This window comes from Odontesthes bonariensis, chromosome 6, assembly GCF_027942865.1.
Source record: "Odontesthes bonariensis isolate fOdoBon6 chromosome 6, fOdoBon6.hap1, whole genome shotgun sequence".
Taxonomy (NCBI): Eukaryota; Metazoa; Chordata; class Actinopteri; order Atheriniformes; family Atherinopsidae; genus Odontesthes; species Odontesthes bonariensis.
In genome coordinates, this window is record NC_134511.1 from 34,252,860 (window position 1) to 34,268,746 (window position 15,887).

A 15,887-nucleotide genomic window follows, 5' to 3' on the forward strand; every position below is an offset into this window, starting at 1 on the left:
AGAAAAGAAAGTGTGGCTTTACATTTTGTTGCCACAATTTAGAAAGGCACAATCCACTGTTCTTAAAAAATTAGTTTTGTAAAATTAACTCTTTCAGAGGACAAATGTCATAGACCTGAATGCAAAGATTTTTATGATACCAATAATTTCCACTCATACTAAAAGGAAAATAGGGACCAGGCTGAAAAAAATCCTGGAATTTTCCTTGAAGTTGAACAGTGTAGTGTAGTGTAGTGAAGTGCGACATAAGTGGGTCATTCATAGTGTACATGCAAGTTTCAAGAAAGACATTGGGGAATGCTGAGGCTGTCGAGATGCTGCTGATATGGCTACAAGGTCTAATCTTCAGGGAATTCTATTTCACCATCAGTTGTATATCAACTGATACACGACATGTGACCACAATTGCTGCACAAATGCTGCACCATTGCATATATGACGCCACTTTCCCTGGAGAGGTTTTAAGACTTAACACATATCAGCAGTGCCTCAAGTAAAGGCCTCAGAGAAGAGCAGCCAAAAACTGTTGTGCCAGAGGTGGAGGGAAAATGGTGAGACGGAGGGAAGGGCAGGCCACTTACTAGGCAACCGTGCCTGGGCCTGAGATGTAAGGACCAACCTCTGGGACAATAAGCTGGGCTGGATGGCATGGCTGGGGGCCAAAGCTGCCCTGGGGACCTGTGCTAATCCAGGCTGGTTGATGGGAACCATAGAGCCCATAACTGCACCAGCTAAGGTCTGGCTCAAGGCCACAGAGGCAGTCCCCAACACATGCTGCCCAATGCCACTGTTCCCAGAGGAGGCTACAGAGGAGGCTGCAGTGTTGTTGCTGCTGCAGACAGGAGTAGTAGCCTGGGCTCTCTGAGTAGCTGTTCCAATGGCTGTGAAGTACAAGGCAATGGGGTATGGGACTCCGTGTTAAGAGTAACCCAATATTTAGTCATACCAGTAAGATCAAACCGCTTTCTTCATACATTCACTGAGCAGTGGTAGGCCAACACAGCAAGCAATATTAAGGAAGCTATTGATGACACTGCTAAAAAAATATCAAGTGTGTAATGGTATACGTCTTTCTTCCAAAACAGTTCAGTAAAGGTGTATAAAGAGTGTTCAAACAATGGTTTTGTCTACAGTGAAGAAAAAAAAATAAAAAAATTCCACACATGGAGTTGCTGGCTTTGATGACGAGGGCACCATATTCATTATCAACTAAACTTATCTTCACTGATGTCATTTCTTGTTAAAACTGCAAGGATTAAAGTCACTTAGGTGTTGAAGTAATTATGGCCGGTAAAACAATTATACATTTTTCTTCAAACAAAAATGGAGGCATTTCTTCCATTTTCTCTATTGTGACAGAAATGCAGTGAATTGCAGTTGCAATATATCACTACAACTTTCTACAAATCTTTAAATCAATAAGCAATTACAAGGGACCAGAGCAAGTAGCTATCAAATAACACAGAAGGGAAAAATAAATAAATAAAAGAGAGACAGTGATTGAGGGCTTGGAAAGCTGTAGCAGCTTCACAATGCTACATTTGTTTCACATAGGGAGCCATTACAGAAAAGCAATGTTGCCAACCCACCACTGCTGCATGAAAGTATAAATTTAAACACATGAATACTTTATGACCACTGCAATCTGTCTGTGAAAGTAAAATAAAATCCTCCTTAAAGATGAAGGAGTATGAGTTTTCAACACAGAAGCACACTACATACGTGCTGCAAATACAAATGATAACCATGTATGAATATATGAGCAGTGTTAATTTTGTTGTGTGCATGACCAATTAAATGAAGTTAAATTCAATTCAAAATAGCATCTCAATCATGCAGCATAACACTGCATAATGCACATATCACAAGCACATGAGGTGAAAGTCCCAACCAAAAAAACCAAAGAAGATGAAGTTTATTCTTAAAATGTGATGTGTTTATCATCAGGAATCCTGTAACCACTGTTAAAAATCTAATTCCCTGTCCTTTATGTAACATTGACCCTAAAAACTTACCAAGACAAGTGGGTGTCGTTGTTGCAGTGGTGACGGGGGACTTGCCTCTTGTCTGGCCTGACTGGCTGAGGGTGGTAGAAGAAGTACTACTTGGGGGAGAGCTGGTGGGAGGACGCTGACCTGCTACATTAGCAAAGGCAGCAAATCGACCTTCTGGCTTTGTACCATACTGCACAGGCTGAAACAATCTGAAAAGAGATGGAGGTTACATCATGCAAGTCTGAGAACACAACTGTAACAATGTTGGGGTAACATTTAATAGTAATTTTAAATCTACTAAGGATTGTCACATGCATCGTGTTAAGTTAAACAGGGCCGAATTTTGTGCTGACCTCATGGGTTTTATCGGGCACGGCTTAGGTCTTTGTGGTGGGTCTGGACCTGTGTAGATCTCCTCTATGAGCTGCTGAGTGATCTTCAGTTTGGGTACTGACTCTTCAGTCTGGTAACGAGTCAGTTTGTTCTCATTGTTGATTAGATCAAATATGGACATGTTGGCAATCTGGAAGGGTAAGGGAAAAGACCAAATAAAACAATCAAAGTGTAGCTATTAAGAGAGATTCTTTAAAAATTAACTAAAAAGACACAAAGATAAAATAATAGAAATAATATAAATAGATAAGAAGGGGCCAGAGTATTCAATTAACACTGCATTCATTGGTTTTAGAACTGACAAATCACGTGGGCAATATGATGTTGACCGGGCCCAAAGTACCATCTGTTGCCTGTGCACTGATACGTAATGTATCTACAGTACTTGGTAATGTGTAGAAAGCAAGAAAAAACATCTTTACATAGGCACAACTATATACTGTATTTGAAAAAATTACAACTATTCTCCCAAATGGTCATTGATCAATTTTAGAGTTCATCAAGCGAATAATGTTGTTTTCTATGACCTTATCAGCACAAGTGTATACCTTGCTTGAGTCATGCTCAATAGCTTCAAGCACCAGCGATGGAGCATTGTATTGGAGAGAGGAACAGAAATAGGAGCTGTTGGTCTCTCGAGGTGCCACCAACTCAGGATGATTACACACTCGCTGCAACTGCATCAAAACCTGAAGCACGCTGACAAAATGACCCGTCTTCAGCGCCTCTTGAGCTCTAAAGGAAGCAAAGAAGAAATGTTTTAAAACTGCAGCACATGTGTTCAACCCAACTCATCTGTAGTGGTCATCAGCCACTGTTTAAAGTGTTGGTTGAATTCTCTGAAATCCTATTACAGCTGTTGGGTTGAGAAAAAAAATAAAAAACTGACCCCGGTTGAGTGAGAATATCCTCATAAAGGCTCTTCTGTCTGCTAGAGAGACGGCACTTCAGGATGTGTTCATATTTCTTGGGAAGCTGTTTCTCAACATCTCTTTTGGACCGCCTCAAGATGAATGGTTGGATCATCTAAAGTTGGGAGCAAAAGAGTATTTCAAATGCAGGTGATGCAAATCCCATTAGAGAGTTCAGTAGGCAGCGGAATATGTAGACACTATACTCACCCTGTGCAGGCGAATGACCAGTTTGTGGCAATAGTCCTGGTTCTGATCTGTGCTTGCCTTAACAGGAAAGTCAGAGTAGGGCCTGGTGATTCCTGGTAACAGGAAGTGAATCATAGTCCACAACTCTTTGAGAGTGTTCTGCAGAGGCGTGTTGATAAGAAGAATCCTCTGTTCACTGGAGGATGGAAAATATCTCAGTCAGGGGAGTCTCATAAGAAGTCAGCAAGAGACAATAATCCAGTCAAATAAACAAAACTACAGGCACAACTGCCTTTGCATATCTTCACCACCCTACAGCTCTTAATGATGTCATCATTAGAACAAAAAGCATGTTAATTATGATCATCAGTACAGATTACACCATCAAAGTCATCATGTCAACTTTACCATCTCGCTTACCTTTTGAGAGCAAAGATTGTTTCCCAGTGTTTCTCTGTAATGTTTTTGATGAGCTGCACTTCGTCCAGAACCAGATGCCTCCATCTTCTCTTCAGAAAATGGCTCTGGTCTTTCATCAGCAGCTTGTATGATGTCAAGCACACATGGAAGCCGTTTGATTCCTCCCACCACTGCAAAGCAATAAGAAAACAATGTCACTACATTTAAAACCACTGATTGTTGAAGAGATGACTTTTATATTACAATATCTCATAAATATGGGTTTAAATTCCACAAAATTACCATTCTCTTAGATCTGCGCTCCTTCCTGTTGCCCAGGTAAAGGAGAATCTTAAGACCAGGACACCAGCGCTTGAACTCAAGTTCCCAGCTCAACAACTTGCATGTTCTTACTACAATAAGATGGGGTCCCCAGATGCCTGTGGACAAAGACTAAATAATAAGAAAAAAAGAAGTACTAAGTAATAACATCATATGCATATTCAAATTGCAACATACCCTCTTGGCCTGCTAAGTGGGCCATGTAAGCTACTGTTTGTACAGTCTTGCCAAGTCCAGTCTCATCAGCTAAGATTCCATTGAGGTGTTTCTTGCGAAGGTTTACCAACCAGTCCACACCAATTTGTTGATAATCTCGCAGCAGCCCATGCAACAGTAAAGGCGCAGGGCTACGGGTCTAGTGAAAGAAAAGATCAGTTAAAAAAAAAAAAAAAGATACAATTTTTTTTTCTAAAGATTTCTTTTTTTTTGGATGCATCTTACGGATGAAGTGGTTCTGAGGCTGCCTTTAGGTAGGATGAGTTCCGTGGCAGCAGCCACTTCAGCTATGTCTCTGCCACCCTTCCCATCAGAGTCAGAAGACGTGGCTTTGTCAGCACCGCGGTACTGGTCCACACTAAGCAGGGAGTCAATCAATACCGCCTCAGGAGGAATGCTTGCAGGACATTCCATTTCTGCAAAAGACAAGAAATTATATACATTCCTCACCTTTAAAAATGAAGTTGGACATGCTTTGTGATTTTTGATTGCAAAGGCACCTTCAGTCTCTTCCATGTCATCCTTATCACTATGGGAACTAGGTTGAGGCCACTCAAAGTCATCAGCATAGGCGCCCGCATACTGTTTCATCAAAGCATCCAGCGGCATCTCAGCTAAAAACACAAAATCAAATAAATAACAGAAAAACAGACAAATACACCACTGTAAGCAACAACAGCATATAAGCATAAACTCTACTTTCAGAAGCATATGAAGCATTAGAACCGACTGTGCACCAGTATACAATGAGATTGTGAAAAGATTGATACTGCACTACTTGCCACACACCCACAATATTTTTCCAACAGTATGTTGAATCAATGTTTTAAGTTTTAGGTCCCTCATTCATCAAACCTTCGTAACAGGAGTTAAACAGTTTATACCAACACCCCAAATCCACCTTTCATTCAGTTAATGTTGTGATGGCTTTGTGTATTTATGTAGACAAAAAATAGTTCAACTGCAAGATGTGTACTGCCACCTCACTCATTGCAATTTTTTTCTTAATGCAGGAAACTGGAAATTGTAGCAGAATGCATTTTAAAATAAATCTAATTATATAAAAGAATGACAACAACTATAAATACACTTTCATAGGAAATTAAAAGCACATACCATCTTTGGCAAGATCAACCAATTCTGTTTGGTGGTCTTCCTTTCCCTCCATGACCTCCTGTTCCTCTATGGTGCTCTCTTCGTCTGTGACTAAAAGCAATGACAGTCTTTAAATATCCACATTAGTCTATTTTGACTCTATGATTCTCAGCTGGCACGTACCATCTTCATCATTCAAGGATGGACTTAATTTTCTTTTTTTAGCAGAAGTGGCCACCTCCTGTTAAATGGAAAAAATGTAAACATTTACACACGACTTACACATGATATATGCTTCAGCTTTATTGTTCATTTGAATGTCAGAGAAATATCTACCATTTTTTCAGCTTTTTCTGCCACTGACTGACCAGGCGCTGTATTCCAAGTGAGAGAAGTTTGTTATAAAAAAAAGTTACAGGTGAAGGGACAGGAGATTTTAACACCAGTTTGTACTATGATAAATATTTTGTTAGAATAAAAAAAGAGCCACTGTGAACGATAACATAAATAACATTTGCATGTGAGTAATTGTAGAGCCAGAGTCTCATGCCATGGCAACCGCATGTAGGAAAATAAAGAGCAGAAGTATAGTTTTATTTTCTGTAGCTGCTCAGCGGGACGTACCTGTGGCTTTTTGCAGCCCAAGTGCTTTAAGCTTCTTCTGATAGATTTCAAACTGAAGTTTTATTTCCACAACCTTGAAGGAAAAACAAAAACAAATAAATAACTAATTTAGACTGGTCAGAAAAATGACTATCCATCAATCACAATATTGTCACAAATAAGAACATATTATTATATAAACATACATACCTGTTCAATGTTTGACCAGAAGAATTCAACTTCTCTGGCAAGTGTGCTAGCAATGTGACGCAGATGAATTTCTCTTTCTTTCTGTAATCTCTCCTCACTTTTCTTCTGCTCTTGATGATAACGGGCACATGTGCGAACAAGCTGCAACAGAAACACACAAAGAGACATCCATTTCTCTGGTTGCTCCTTTTCTGTCGTGATACTTTGTAATTTCACATTTCTTCTGTCTGCCAAACCTTCTTAGCAGCAGCCTCCTTCCATCTTCTCTCCTGAGCAAAATCAGCTGCCATCCACTGCATCTCTTCCAGTAGATAGTCCCAGTGGGACTTTGGACGTGAAGCCTCCACAAGTTTGGGGAGTCTACTGGCTGACCACTGACCCTCCTTTCTTAGCTCAGAAATGCGTTGATGCACTTGACTCTCCTGGGATACAGAAACAGCATGTTACATAGTCACTGTGACCAGGACTAAGAAAAAAGAAAAAAAGAGCCATCCTTTTGTCATCTAACCCAATTAGAAAAAGGGTATTTGATCAAATACAGGTATTTGACATTTTACAAATCAGGACATTTTATAAAGAAAAATCATTTGGTCCATATTCTGTCTTAAAAAAATAATAACACATTACATATTTGATTTCCTTATTTTAAACATAAACTAAACTGAAGTGCAGAAGCAGTGTGTGAAAATGCAGTCACCATGAATCTTATTTAGAGGTGGTTATTTTCTGCCTTCTTTACTAGGGCAACAGCCATTTTCAGATCAATATTTAGTTTTTAAGAACTGTTCGGGTGTTATGGGGACTGCAGTGTAACTTTATAAGCTGTAACATTGAACACAGGTACGCAGATGTAATGCAAAACCCAGTTCTCCATCACATTTGATTCAGTGAAGGGTAAGCTTCAATGTCAGTTTGTTTCATGTTTTAGAAGCTAATGTTTAGAACAGTCCTCTATACTGACCATTTACCGATGCTACGAGTATTTTCGTAACAATGAGGCATTCATGCATTTAACACTCGAGTTGTTTACACAAATTACAAGAACACTTCTGAAAAATATGGTTTCTCTCATGGTGGGAATGCTCCTAATCTTAAAAAAAAGAGCTAAAGAAAGAGCCCATAAAAGCAGTACAACAAAAATATTATTGGCACCAGTTTCTACAGAGGGGATGGACAAAGACAAAGGGACACCCTTCCATATTTATAGAAACTATGCAATGGTTTCTGTGATCCAAAAGCACCTCATGTCTGAGCATTCAACACCTTTTCTCTTGGTATTTTTGTGACCCTGTTGACTATTTGCAAATGTTGGATTGTCCAGTGGTTATGTCTCAATAGTTTTACTAGTTCAAGAGTGTTGCAGTGTTTCCCACAGAATTTTTGGAAACTATGGGGGGGGGGGGGGGTAAATTCACGCGGCGTGAATTTGTGCTGCGTAAATTTGTGCGACTGCAGATTTTATTTTATTTGATTGATTTGCACACATTCATTCAAATATAACAAAAAAATACACAATAAAACACAACAAATTAAAAAAAAGGAATGTGTGCTGGAGATGTCAGAAACCCTTGTGGGCTTATGAGGAAACCTCATCTTGTCATTAAAACCCAATGATAACAATTATAATAGAAAATATTTACAGGTTAAAACTAAACTTCATGAAAAATATGAATGGATCATATACAGTGAGGACTTATGCCTTTTTGAGAAACTTGAAAAGGTTTTCCTTGATAACAAAGGGTGTGGGAAGTACACAATGAGTTCAGGAACACATCAGAAGTGGTTTGGTGTTGATATCTTTAAAAACAAGAGAGCTATTACAAAATAAAAATCTAAAATGGAATTAACTATGCACACTGAGTAAATGTTCTACCTAAAATGATTTTTCTGGAAACTAAAAGACTGAAAGCTTTATAGTGAGTTCACAAACCCATCCGAAGTGGTTTGGTGTTCATTGGTTGAATATCCAGTGAGAACAAAAAAAGGCGTTGCACTTTTGCGACGGTCCCTAAGCGCTCCGGCTGCCGTAGTTCACTTAGAAATATATTCGGCGCGGTTACTCTGATCTTTCAGGCTTACTTTGGTGAGTTGATAAAGCCTGTGGTATGTTAGTCTTAGTTTTCTGTAAATATTAATACCATCCTGAGGCTAATTGGTGCGGTTTTCGTGACGCTATTACAATTACAAAGCTGGAAAATAGGCGAATGTCGTATATAAAACCAACTTCACCCCGCTCCGCCTAGTCGGGACGGTTGAAACACACATGCGGGACGGATGAAACACCTTATTTTAAACAGAAACTATTGAGCTTACTATTTTTTTAAGCAACATACCGGACAACATACTAGTGTACTCGTCATTGCTCAAATTTCACATTATTTCTCAGAATATAAATAGGTCAAAAAAATATGTTTGTCAACGAAATCACGATGATTACAGCTGATCTTTATGCACGCGCACCCACTAATCTATAACGTGTGTCAATCGCCCCGACAGCGACTAATAACACATAAACCTTTTTTGCCACTAAACTTCAAAACTCTGACATTGCACACTTTAGGACATGTTTAATTACTAATTCACCTGTTGTATAGTCATATTGGTTGGTTTTCGAGGAAATCGCTGTGTTTCCAAAAAAAAAAAAAAAAAAAAAAAAAAAAAAAAAAAAAAAAAAAAAAAAAAAAAAATCGCTGTTTCAAACGATTGGGATTCGGAAACTATGGCGGCCAAAAGGAAACTATGGCGGGCCGCCATAGTTTCCTCAATGTATGGGAAACACTGGTGTTGTCTTATAAATCTATAAAGTCTAAATAAAATTTATATTCAGGTTTCTATGTTTTGGAGTTGGACTGCATCTGGAAACTTACTGGCCTATTAACAGTGCACACATTGTAGGTGTAATAATCACGTTCAAAGGGGATCTGCCAATTTCAAGCAGGACTTCAAATCACTTGTTAGCACCTGTAACAAACAACGTGCTTAAGAAACTCACCAGTTTGGCCTGTTCAACTTGCTTATCTTGAGAAGTTTCTTGAGAGGACTGCATGGTTGTATTCTGACCAAAGCCACCTATTTTGACTGCAGGTATGCCGTTGGTTCCAGTCAGTTTGGACTGGGTGCTTGGGTTGATATTGGAGCCAAGAGGACGAAGAGAACTTCCAGTATGTGGAGCTGGTGTGGAGTTTGGAGCAGACAGGGGAGCAGGAGTCACAGATGTTATTGATATTGAGTTGGTCATAATCCTCTGACCTGGCTGGTTTGGCTCTACTCCAGGGCGAGCAAGTGCCACCGTCTGAGGAGAAGGGAGAGAAAAAATCTATTAAAATAAAATTTACAGTACTACCATTTATCGACTATAATCCCTTTCAGACAGACATCCTTTTCCATTTAGCTGTAGGCAACTGAATGTTTCAGCTTAATGTCTGTGTAAGCACACAGAAATCATCTGTTATTATTATTGCTTTTTTTTAATGCACCATCCAATCTTGTGTGCCCAAAGGCTCTCTCTGTCACCGCTGCACGCATGTCTTAATCAAGCCAAGAGGAACATAAACATTAACCTGGCCTATGTTTAACTAAATTCATACTGCTTTAACAGATTGACGAGCCTTTCATGTTATGCATGTTATGTCTGAAAAGGCTTAAAAAAAAAACTGTATGGCAAAGACTGACCGCTTGTCCTGGCTGTAGAATGGCCTGGGATTGTTGTTGCTGGGGCTGCAACTGGAGATGAATACCAGGTTGCATCTGCTGCTGCAGCTGGGCCTGAAGCTGTGTATGGGGGTTCACTGTGGCCAGGACAGGTCCACTTGCTTGCACTTTCATTTGTGCCTGAAGCTGACCACCAGACTGGGCTGAATTTTCCATTAACTGAGCCTGTTGAGGGATTTGCATGGGCAGGCCTGCAATTGGAAGGGCTCCTTGAGGCAACCGTCCAGGTAGCTGGGGAGGAGGGGTGTGCAGGCTGGCAGCATTCTGTACCGGTGGCCCTTTCGAATGGTCGTACTGTTGCTGGTTCTGCTTCTGCCCTGCAATCTGGACTGCTTGGGGAGTAGGCGGCATCCCGCCTGTGTACATGTCAACCAAAGTATAGGACAAAGGAATAGTATAGAGAGCACAGAGAAAAAATGGTAAGAATTAAGTTGTAAACCTAAAACCAAGTGTTTACAAGTATTTTTCTTCTCTTTTGAAAATATAGCTGCTTAAATGCCACGAAGTGTTTGGCATTTTCACTTCATTATGATTTGAGAGACCCCTTTGTAGACTTTATATATTTTGAATGTAGAAAGTAGGTAATACATTCGTACTTTTACATTTAAAGAGCTGTGTGAGCTTTTGATTTCAGAGCTCCTGGAACCTCCTCTTAATGAACTAGATGTACGACATACATCACCAGTAGTGTACTACTCCCTGATGATCAGAGCGGAACTAATGAAACTTATACAGCAAAATGATTACAGAAGAAATGGAAATCAATATGAGAATCTACATGTCTCTCAAATAAAACACTACTTTGATTAATGCAAAACCAAAATATTGCATTTCAAATGTTGAGAGAATGTGGTTAAAACATCAAAATTGTACATGCAATAAGAAGTTTTAGAGAGAAAATAGAAATGTTACACATAAAAATAAAAATAACTTCTAAAAATAAAAAGAGACAGGGAGAGGAAAGGGGGAAAAAAACAACAACGACAAAGCGGACACTCACAAAACAGCATGTTTAGCATGCATGAAGTGATGTATTTATTGCATTAACCAAGACATCTGGATGTCTCAGATTGCGACAAAGCACAGAGGGTGAGCAAAGGGACACACATGGGGTTTTGCAGACAGCAGGCCTGAGCGGAGCTGTGCACACTAAAGCAGCACCTGCCTTACCTCCCTGCACGTCTCATCACCTTGCCTAGACGCCATCAACACCTGGCCCTGACACACCCACAACACCACAATCGCAAAAATCTGTGCCGTGAGCAAAACTCCTCCAAATGATTCCCCTCCTACTTAGGCCGAGGGAAAGAAGCCAAGTCAGAATAAAACGTCATGATACATGGAAGAAAATCAACTTAACGTGAACATGGGATAAAGACACTCTTGATGATTTTGAATCCATGTTGATGGTGCAAAGATGGACATTCGAAAGACAGACTTGTGAAGGAAAGACAATGGGAAACCAAAAGGTAACATGATGTGGATTCATAAAAAGAGAAAACAAGCAAAACCCATTGGAAAGTGAATTCATTCCCACAGGGTTTCCATTTTCTTAGATCCACCTCCAAATTAGATGTACAATCCATCAGCACGGTAAGGTCTGCCAAATAAAAGCGATGAACAACGTCGGTGGAAAAAAGTGGATAACGACGGGTGATCAACAAGAAAAAATAAATGAATCAAATCAAATCATAAGACATGGCATCTTCCCAATGAGTGGCTACTCTTCTTCAGAAATGGATCGTCTTCTTCCCAATTTATCCTGACAGAAAGCTGGTAGATGTAACAGCTAAGCCTGATCTTCCTGTGGACTGTTGGGAAATCCAGCAGATGGATGAAGATCAGTTTGTTGATGCCGCTTGGAGTTTTTTTTTGTAGAAGATGAATGATGCGTTTTATTTTTTTAAGTTTCCTTAGTCTGAGAAAGGGCAGAGGTCCAGCAGCATCGAACAGAACACAGAGCGGCCTGGTGGTAGCACTCCTACCTTGCGCAGTCGGCATGAGCTGCTGGAGTGGAACGCCAGCTGATCCTAAAGGAACTACACCAGGATGCTGGAAAATCAGCCCATGGCGACCAACGTCAATCCGGTGCCTCTTAGCCTGATCTGGGATTTAAAACACACAATACCCTCATAACGCAAAAAAAAAGAGGCACTCGGCACAGAGCAATGACCTCCTGACGACCTTACAGGTCACCTCTCCTTCCTCGGTTTAAGACTTCAACACAGAGCGCTAGTTGAGGATGCCAAATATCTAAAAGCAGAAGCAATTAGAGGGACAAAAGAAAACAAACAAAAACAAAGCAAACGGGGAGGAAACAAAGCAACGTAAGAGACACAGGAGTCTATGATCCTTGCCCTACCTGCTTGCACCATAGCCTGTTGCCTCTTAAAGGCATCCATATCTCCAGGGTTTGCAATGTTGCCAGAAGCAGCTCCTTGGTGTCCCTGCACAAACAAATTCTCAAGGAATTAGTAAGATAATTAGTTATAAAAGATTTCCAATAAAATTCAATTAAAAATGTAATCATAGTTAAAATCATTAACAACTTGATTCTGTTTCAACTGCCTCTTTCACCTGAAACTGCTGTGGAGTAGAGAAAGCAGCAGAAACATTAGGAGGAAGCTGTGTTGCTATGGCAACTGGCGTCACTGCTTGACCATCCTTTCCAGTAACAACCTTTACCTGTAAAAATAAATAAAAGATTTAAGATTTAAAAGGGGCGCGATATTCAATGGGTGAAAATAATGCATAAGCCTCCAGTGTAAAGCCAGCCAATGGAATACCTCATCATTAATGACCTCCGACTGCTCCTCTTCTTCTTCATCATCCTCAAGGTCCAAGTCATTTTGTCTCAAGTAAGTATACAAGGGAACACAAGGCTTCTTCTTGAATGCTAGATAGTCCATCATGTTCCCTTGAAGGTGTTGCAGAAAGAAGAGTTCAATCAGATATTCTTTGAACACTTCTTTCAGACTGTCCATCTTCTTGGTATGGTGCTCTAAGCACTGTTTTCTCAGCTGGGCAATCTCTGGGGTAGAAGGAGCAATTTCCTCTAACTTCTTGGGAACATGCTTCTTCACAGTGCCTGTATTCATGCTGTTGGATGCAAGAGGATTGTTGAGGATCCCTTGGGGTGCACTAGTGAGGGATGAACTAGAAGGTGGAATGGAGGAAGGTATGCTGAAAGAGGCTGTAGCTGTGGTTCCTACTCCTGTAACCACACCTTGTGCCATCTTCTCAAATATCATAGGGCGTGACAGCTGTCCCTGAATGATACTGCTTATTTGTGGAGGTAGGTTGGAAGTGGTAATGTGACCAGGGCTGCTCAGAGTGGGGAGAGAGGTACCAGTGGCAACAGGACTTTGAGGGCCATGGTGGTGGATGGTGCCTCCGGTCTGAGAATGAGGCTGAGAGAGCCGACGTTCCCTCACAGAGCCCGGTGCTCCTGGAGAAGCTAGTTGTACCTGACCGGATGAAGCTTGTGCAATCTGGGCAAGTCCTGTCCCATCCTGATAAACAAAGTGGCCTCCTCCCGACGGACTGCCTAAACTGATTTGTCGCACCAACATGCCAGCTTCAACAAATCGTGTTGGGCTCTGTCCACATACTCCCAATGCATTTGGGGGAGCCCCTGGCCTTGTGACACCTTGCAGAGGAACTGGACTATGCTGGGTGGGACTTTGGGGCTGAATGGGCTGAGGTACAGGTGAGGTGACCTGAATGTAGGAGGATGGAGCATGTTCAAACCTCCACTGAGATGTAGTATGCTGGAAGCCAGGGGATGCTGGGTTCTGGATGGGGAGTGGAGTTAGAGTGATCTGTTGGTTACCAGTCACCATCTGTCCCACATTTTGTAATGTGATGTTCATGTTCTGGCCCGTGACTGGGCTTCGACTCATGATTATCTGATAATTGGGTGACTGGGGGGCTGAAGGGCTGGCTGCAGAAGAAAAAGTGGTCACAGGAGATTGAGGGTGGCTAACTGTAGCTTGCTGTGTTGCTGCCATAGACGGCTGCTGCTGCTGTTCCTCTGCTTCTGACCCACTGACAGACTTGGATTTTTGGAGCTGTCGTTGGATATTCTGTGATCCACTTCCATGGTGCATTGCGTGACTCTGTTACTATATAAACACAATGATCTGTGGCAAGGGCAGAAGAAAAAAAAAAAGTGATCTTTAACAACTAAAAGTGACAAATAATAATCAGTTTTGTTTGGTTGCTCATCCAAGTATTGCCCTCTCTAAAGGTGTCTATAGAGTTGCAACTCAAAGAGATCCTTTATAAAAGGTGCTTTTTAGCAATACCAAACTTTCATGTTTTAACATTATTGTCATTATGTAAGTATTGATGACTGAATCACTTCTAGATTATCACAAATATAATTTACTTGATTAATTTTGTCTCTTTTGAGTTAAGATTGTTAATTTAATGTTATGTTAATTTCATTATAATCTAATGTGAAATTACTTAAACCATTATATTACATTCTCTTTATATCACCTATATATCTTTTATTAATTTAGCATATTGCCAATAGTAAATGCAATTACACTATGTTATCTAAAAAATATAAACGGGGAGGACTCTCAATAAATTATTGCAGGAACATAACACTTTAATAATGCATTATGATTTACAAATACGATATGATCTTTTTATAAATAGGCAGTGTTATGTGCCTGGCTACCTACTCAGTATATACAAGTTGGATTTATTTTGCAAAAGGTTTTAACTCTACGTTCTTAAAGTAATGAAACTACAACTAATTTTTACTTAAATTTGCAGTTGTGTGCGCTTGATAAAATATCTATCGCCAGGCGTTTCACACACTATCCTACAATGGAAATGACAGCTCTAACCTAGCCTTATTTACTATTAAATAGGCTGAGGTCAACATGCATTTAATCAAAAGTTATACATGTCAATACAAATGATACTTGCGATGGAGATTTTTCCCATTGACGTAAGCCTTCGACAATAGCTTCAGTTATGGGGTTTGTAACACTACCACCTTTAAAACAAAATAACACCACATTCACAACTAACAGTTACGAACCACATGTATGTAGCCATGACTTATGGCATATTGATACGCAGTTAACAGTAGCGTCCACTTCAAGTTTTGCTCCGGGGCGTTACGCTGGCTAACGCTGTCTTGTAGCATCGCAATGAAAGAAAATACGGGCAGCAGTCTGAAATAATAAGTATGCGTGAGTGGTTGGGTCAAACTTACATAAAACCAGCTAACATAATTTTATATATCAACCTGTGGTATTTATAATAAGACAATCTATCATTTAAACGAAGCCTTGATACGAGACGCGTGCTAGCAAACACCGCTGGTTAGCTTGTTTTTGCTTGTTTTTGCTAGCAGGCCAGCAGCTAATGAATAAATAATTGTTTTACCTAAAAGGTGATACTTACAGGGAGTGGGGCTTCTGCTGTTGTTACTTAAATTCTAAGTCATATTTACAAATGGTCACATACTGTAACGAGTGTTACTGCGTTAAATATAAAATAGTGATATTCCTAACCGCTTTTCAATGTTTTGGAGCTAGGATAATTTCATTCAGCAACATGGCGACCGCAGTAACCTTCTGTGTGACCCGGATGTCGTTCAAACTTTCGGAAGCGGTATGAAAAGATGACGTAAACAAAACAGCTTATAAATATGAGAGCACCGGAAAAGATCATTTACTTATTCTTAATAACCGTGCTGTGACAAGGTAGCACATTAATCTAACAATTTTGAAATAATTTTAGGGAACTTTATAGGAATGTTTTAAGTGGAATGTCAGTAAGATATGTAATTTATTTGAGC

General features: G+C 40.1%; 1 protein-coding gene across 6 annotated transcripts in view; it reads right to left on the bottom strand.

Moving 5' to 3' along the window:
- The window catches only part of ep400 (E1A binding protein p400), a 31,963-nt gene extending 16,284 nt beyond the window's left edge, over nt 1–15,679 (bottom strand). For 3 of the 6 annotated variants that reach the window (XM_075468460.1, XM_075468461.1, XM_075468459.1), the window contains exons 1-24: nt 15,491–15,679; nt 12,850–14,205; nt 12,641–12,748; nt 12,426–12,510; nt 12,049–12,168; nt 10,025–10,419; nt 9,345–9,644; nt 6,589–6,774; nt 6,353–6,493; nt 6,164–6,236; nt 5,876–5,913; nt 5,723–5,780; nt 5,561–5,650; nt 4,945–5,058; nt 4,670–4,860; nt 4,406–4,583; nt 4,190–4,326; nt 3,908–4,077; nt 3,509–3,683; nt 3,277–3,413; nt 2,936–3,122; nt 2,348–2,517; nt 2,016–2,203; nt 582–881 (exon numbers count right to left, since the gene is read on the bottom strand). In XM_075468460.1, the coding sequence (XP_075324575.1) occupies nt 582–881; nt 2,016–2,203; nt 2,348–2,517; nt 2,936–3,122; nt 3,277–3,413; nt 3,509–3,683; nt 3,908–4,077; nt 4,190–4,326; nt 4,406–4,583; nt 4,670–4,860; nt 4,945–5,058; nt 5,561–5,650; nt 5,723–5,780; nt 5,876–5,913; nt 6,164–6,236; nt 6,353–6,493; nt 6,589–6,774; nt 9,345–9,644; nt 10,025–10,419; nt 12,049–12,168; nt 12,426–12,510; nt 12,641–12,748; nt 12,850–14,172 (4,864 nt within the window). In that variant the 5' untranslated portion in view covers nt 14,173–14,205; nt 15,491–15,679. The remainder of the gene's footprint in view (nt 1–581; nt 882–2,015; nt 2,204–2,347; nt 2,518–2,935; nt 3,123–3,276; nt 3,414–3,508; nt 3,684–3,907; nt 4,078–4,189; nt 4,327–4,405; nt 4,584–4,669; nt 4,861–4,944; nt 5,059–5,560; nt 5,651–5,722; nt 5,781–5,875; nt 5,914–6,163; nt 6,237–6,352; nt 6,494–6,588; nt 6,775–9,344; nt 9,645–10,024; nt 10,420–12,048; nt 12,169–12,425; nt 12,511–12,640; nt 12,749–12,849; nt 14,206–15,490) is intronic. The other 3 variants (XM_075468464.1, XM_075468462.1, XM_075468463.1) reach the window with 2 other exon arrangements.
- Between the last annotated feature and the right edge of the window lie 208 nt (nt 15,680–15,887).